A 6,075-nucleotide genomic window follows, 5' to 3' on the forward strand; every position below is an offset into this window, starting at 1 on the left:
AACACCACTTAGCTTTTGGTTCTGTGCTCATGCTCCTGCAACAGAGCCCCACCACCTGCGTGCGTCTTCTCCTCCACCCGGATCCATCACCATCCTGGATCCCACACCATAGTGCAGCCTTGGAGCAGAGTCCATCTCCAGTTGCAGCAGTCCAATAACAGAGTCCCAAGGATGAGTCAGCCTCTGCCAAAATTCTAAGCATGCTTGAGTCCAACTCTCAGCCACCAAGTCGAGCATGCCGAGTGCAACTCTCTCCATAGTCGCCACTCCACAAAGCCATGCACGCACTTCCCGCCGACACCATAAACTGCGACTCCTCCACGCCATGCCAGCAATTCCTGCAGACACAATTAGCTGCCACTCGTCTCCTCTGGCTGACTGCGCAGGACTCCTCTTCAGCTCCATGTTCACCCAGGCTTCACAAACTCAGAATGAATGAATGAATGAATCAATCAATCAATGAATGAATATCACCAGCAGTGATTGCACACCCTGAGACTCATTTATAGAGCCCCACACCTGATTCATAATTACGTGCACATTAAACCTAAAGTGCGATACCACTAACCACCACCGGGGACAGTCAAGTCACTTTGGCAACTTGCCAAAAGGAAAAAAAGTTCACTCTGTGCTTTTGAAACTGTCAGATCCACTTCAAATCATGACAACATTACAGCAAAACTTGCATTACAGTACATGTCATCACAGTATATAACATTAATAAACGAGGAGGTGCCGCATGCCAATGTGCGAACAGCGGCCAGGAGAGAGCAGGCACGTGAGGTTCCCCACCACCTCCTTACACTCTTCCCTCCTAGAATATGGTCGTTCCTAACCATGGTGGCATCTGTCAATGTAGAACTGATAAAATTTAAAAAAAAAAAATTTCTAACATTACAAAACAGTCTCTATCTGATAACTTTGTTGGGTCAACTGTGACCTTGGCAGAGTTCAAGTTCTTTTTAATGTGTGTTCGCCTGACCCCGGTCCCCTGGTTCCTGGGACCCAGACACATACGGTGTCTAACAGCAACAATCTAGGCCCGTGGGCCTGACCTTTCCTGCTCCGGGTAGCCAAACTCAGGAAATCACTTTAGCAACAATTTGTTCAGTTCTGACCCGGCTCACTCCTCAGGTCCTCCTGCACAGGTTCTTCCCCTCCCTCCTTAAATGGACTACGGGCCTATTAAAACACAAGTGGCTGCTTTTATCAAGGTTAAAATAGGTAAAGTTCAAGGGTAAAATGGTTCAGCATTTAAGGCAGCCACACACAGTCCATTTCAAAGGTGATTAACCCTTTCAGGGTTTGAGTCCCGTAATCCAGCAGGGGCTACGCAAATGTGCGTATATGAAACTTTGATGGGGGGGGGGCAAACAGACAAATGTCTGTCAACCGTGACCCTACGGGTCCCCACCAACACTCAATCCTAGTGTCATCCAGAGCTTCCTACTCTTTTAGAGACGCAGAACAGTCTCGATACATTTTCACTTTGGTGCAACTGGCACAATTTATTTAAAGGGGCCGCATCAGTCATTACAGGGCCGCTGAGTAGCATAGTGGGCCGCATTCTGGCCCTGGATCACTATGAAAGTATTGCTCATTGACCCGCTGGAGGAGGACTCCCCGCTATTCCTTCTGCTCCTCGCAATCTCCAGCGGCAATTTTAGCGTTTCCGGAGATTACGGCTTCGGTGGCCCGACTTCAGCAGCTGTGTCCACTAAACACGCGTCTGTTCCCTGGCTGACCGCAGGGGCTGCGACCGTTGCAGGCAGCCCACATAACACCGTGCCTCCTGCGCTTGTCTCTCCTCCAGACTAAAGACCACTCTCATGGCCACCGCATATGGCCCTCAGGCCCTTGTTCTTTAATGAAGGTTACTCGGTCCCTTTCTTGGAGAGATCCCTTAAAATCAAATCAATGGACCCAGCATTCACATATACTTTGTCCCCAGTCTCAATTTCTTATATAAACCCATACCTCCTCGTGGGGTTGAAGTATTTAATAAGGCAGTGGGTGATCCGGCAGGACATGGCTCCCTGCCGGGGAACCACAGCTCTTCCAGGATTCGACGTTCCCATAGCTTCTTTTGTGCAATAACCCATCTGACCCACCAAGCTTTTTCCGCAATGGGCAACCGGGGCTGATCCAGATAAACACCTCTGGAGACTGTAGGGGCCGGGGAAGGTGACGAGGCTGAGGTCTGTGCAGGGGCCAAGGTGGACGCAGTTCTCTTACTCACCCAAGCCGCAGCCAGCGGTGATGGTCCTCCAGAGCAGCCACACGACCTGAGAACCACAGCTGCGACGACTCCTTGCTGAACGGCCTCCAGCTCTTCCTTGACCTCTTCCGGTTCCGACTCTTCGGCGTCCACGGTGTCTGTACTCTTGACGATCTTCTCAGTCAGCCATCCCAAGGGAAGAAACTCCTTCTATCCTCCCGTCCACCAGTCTCCGGGACATGGGCCCGTTTCCACCCGGGCCACAGACTGCTCCTAGTCCTGACGACAGATGCGCACGCGAAAGAACATACTTCTCTGCATCACAGTAGGTAATGGCGTTTCTCATTTGGACACACTATCTTGTTCTTCTGGGCCCCACCTGTTCATGGGTGGAGTCACTTCCGGCTGCCCACCCTTTCCTTCAGATTAGACTGCAGGAGTTTGGGCCGCTTCTCCTGCCGCACCTATCTTGGGCGGGCACCTGTCACAATGGGAAGTAGCCTCGTCCCAGGCGACTGCTTCTTCCATCTTTGCTTCCATTCCTTCTCAGGACGCCCACGATGGGCGGCACCACGCTCAGTTTTCGCACCACTGACTGCCATCTTATTGTCAGTGTTCGGCGCCATCTTTAAGTCATTAACTGCTATCTTCAGGGCTCCACCGCTCTCTGCACATAAGGTATCAGCATCCTGCCGACTTTGTCAATTCTGTAAGGCGGCCAGGGTGGTAGTTGTGGCAGTGAGCTGTAGTGTTCCCACACCCTGGCGCCCTACAGATGAATTACAAAGTCCTTTCTGTTGTGTGTGTGATGTGCGCAGCAGAGGACTCACTTCAGTTGCTGGAGTCCCCTCAGTCTCTGTCACTCCAGCTTTTGGATTCCAGGTTCCATAAAACACTGCAGAGTCACAGTCCTTATCAAACAGTTTAACTTTACTGATAACCTTGGTACTCATCACTTTGGCAGCACAATTCACACATAGCCGAATATCCTGCACTTTCCCTTCCTTCTGGGCAGACTCCATTCCTTCTATATTCTCTCCTTCTGTTCTCCCAGAAATTCTGGCTGTCTCTGTGGACAATCCGTGTCCCATCTGTACTTCCTGCACCACCAGCTGCCTGTCAGCCCCTCGTCCAGTTCCAATTGGGAAAGGTGTCGTGAGTGCCATCCTAACGACTCCCGCCCCATTCATAGACCCCGGATTCTTCCTGGGGATGGTCCTGCTGAGCTGGTGCCCGTCTGCACTATTCTCTAACCTGGGGCCCCTTACTGTCGTCCGCAGACTTATCCCCATGGCTTGCAACTGTCTCCAATACTTTCATGCATCCTGCCTTTGGGCAGGCTGCCCGGGCTTCTTTTAATTGGGAAGTATCCTCACTATATTTCCCTGCTCTGTGCTGTTCCTCCCATTTAATTAACCCCTGTGCTGCCTGTACTCTATTATCACTCTGTACTATTCTATCCCTTAACTCTGTACTATCTGAGAACCTATTTTAACCTAATGCTATGCAGTACACATTACAGCAACACATAGTACACTTGCATTACAGTACATGTTATCACAGTATATAACATTACTAAACCAGGAGGTGCCGCATGTGAACGTGCAAACTGCGACCAGGAGAGAGCAGGCATGTGAGGTTCCCCGCCTCCCCCTTACAGGGTCCTGCTGCAGAGCTCAGTGGCTCGTATCTGGTTAATGCTCGGCACTGTCATGTCTGCATTATGACTGCAGTTCTAGAGAACAGGCTGCAGCAGGTAGATGGTTACCAAGAATTTATGGATGGTGCTGTCTTTTCCAGTAGTCCTGGAAGATCTCCATGCCGGTAACCAGCTCCCTCCATGTCCTTCAGGAGATGGATCACTCTGCCTAGCCCCAGAGCTCACACATGATAATAAACTGATCACCGTCCCACTCCTGGGATATGTAGTTCACAGGCTTCCTGTAGTAAAGGACCCTGTGAGGGTCCCTGGATTGCTGCTAGTGGGGTGCTACACGCACTGGAGCTCGTTGAATGAGTGCAGAGAATTTTAGTGGTTTTACCCCGGAGAAGACTCCTGGTTCTGCCCCTGTGTATTCCTCGTATTATAGAGTTCCCCTCGTGCAGTGGCGTCTTATGGCGAAGTTGTTCCTGTCCTGTTTAGGGTAAAATCTGCCATACACACTGGATAATCTTAAAATTTTCTAAGCACCCATTATCCCAAAGAAAAAGACTGCCAGTCTAGGACTCGCCCCTGCAGGGACAAGCATAGATATGAGGATGAGCTGCGAGTTCTTCTTAATAACATTTCACACCATTTTGTTATTCGTTTTCAGATTATGGTTTGGCACACGAAGACCCAGACACCCAGAATAAAGCACGACAGCATCAGCAACCCCAGCACTGAAGTATAAGACTGCGATGACGACAATGGGGGCTACAAGGATTTATTGGAAGATTTAATAAACGAACAGTGAACTATTAATGGGCCTCCTCTGTCCTGAGATTCATTTCTGTATCCTGGCCAGTGATCCTTTGTCATTTATTTATGTGTCCTCTCCCCCTGGCCAGTCGACCCCCCAATATTCAGCACTGTATCCTTCCCTCTGGCCGGATGATCTCCCATTATTCAGCCCTGGGTCCTCCCTCTCTGGCCGGATAATGCCCCATTATTCACCCCTATGTTCTCCCCCTCTGGCCAGATGATCCCTCATTATTAAGCTTGGTGCCCTTCCCCTCTGGCCAGATGATTCCCGATTTTTCAGCCCTGTGCCCTCTCTCTCTGGCCGGATGATCCCCCAATATTCATCCCTGTGTCCTCTCCCCCTGGTTGGATGATCCCCCATTATTCAGCCCTGTGTCCTATCCCCCTCTGGCCAGATGATCCCTCATTATTCAGCTCTGTGTCCTCCCCCTCTGGCCGGACAATCCCCCATTATTCAGCCCTGTGCCCTCCCGCTCTGGACGAATGATACTCCATTAATGAGCCCTGTGTCCTCCTCCTCTGGCCAGAATGCCCCCCCCCAATATTCAGCCCTTTGTCCTCCCCCTATGGCCAGATGAAAACAGGGCTTCTGGCGGGAAGACAGTACATGTTGAAGGAGAAGGATAACTCCGTCTCCGCGGCTTCTGACCAACCAGCAGGATTACTCTGCTGTCTGTCGGCCCCTTTGCGCACTACTTGCGCACCTACTGGACTGAGCACCTCACAGACTCCGGCACCTGAGAGCCCTGACTGGTCAGCACCCCTGACTACTACTGACGTGCCGTACCATGCCGGCCCTACAGTGCACGAGGTCGTGCTGCGGCCTCCATTCCGGGACTTTGCTTTACACTCGCTGAGCCAACTCCTATCTGTCACATAACACCATGTTCCAGGACTGAGGGATTACGTCAAGACTAGCCAGGCCACGCCGTTGCGGTACAGAAACAGTGCCTTAACTTCATCCGGGATTGCTTCAGAGATGTCTCATGGCACCTGCGTCACCATCGTGGGATCTTTCAACCTCGTCTGTCCGGAAGCTACAGACTGATAAGTTGAATAGTTTCGTCCTATTTGTTGTTAACTTTGTGTTATCCACTGTTTCCCTTCCTGCATTCATACTGAATGATTACTACAATCTCCCTGCGTGGAGTATTGACTGCACACTACTTTTCATAAAGCGCCCGTTAACTCTTGCTCTGCCTCCTGCTTGTCACTGCATCCCGCGTTCCTGCAGCATCTAACATTAACATGTGCACGGAACAAGAACTTCAACCTCTTCCAGTTCCATCTAGGCCTTGGGGATCAATCTCAATGAATTTTATTGTGGACCTTCCTCTCTCAAAAGAAATGACTGTTATCCTTGTTGTGGTGGATCGGCTCACTAAGATGGCCC

General features: G+C 50.7%; 1 protein-coding gene across 2 annotated transcripts in view; it reads left to right on the forward strand.

Moving 5' to 3' along the window:
• Nucleotides 1-5,875, forward strand: part of LOC141088277 (galactosylgalactosylxylosylprotein 3-beta-glucuronosyltransferase 1-like) — a 104,719-nt gene extending 98,844 nt beyond the window's left edge. For both annotated transcript variants that reach the window (XM_073574289.1, XM_073574288.1), the window contains exon 4: nucleotides 4,534-5,875. In XM_073574289.1, the coding sequence (XP_073430390.1) occupies nucleotides 4,534-4,611 (78 nt within the window). In that variant the 3' untranslated portion in view covers nucleotides 4,612-5,875. The remainder of the gene's footprint in view (nucleotides 1-4,533) is intronic.
• Nucleotides 5,876-6,075: the final 200 nt, after the last annotated feature.

Source organism: Dendrobates tinctorius, unplaced genomic scaffold (assembly GCF_039654945.1).
Source record: "Dendrobates tinctorius isolate UK_male_01 unplaced genomic scaffold, ASM3965494v1 ptg000038l, whole genome shotgun sequence".
NCBI lineage: Eukaryota > Metazoa > Chordata > Amphibia > Anura > Dendrobatidae > Dendrobates > Dendrobates tinctorius.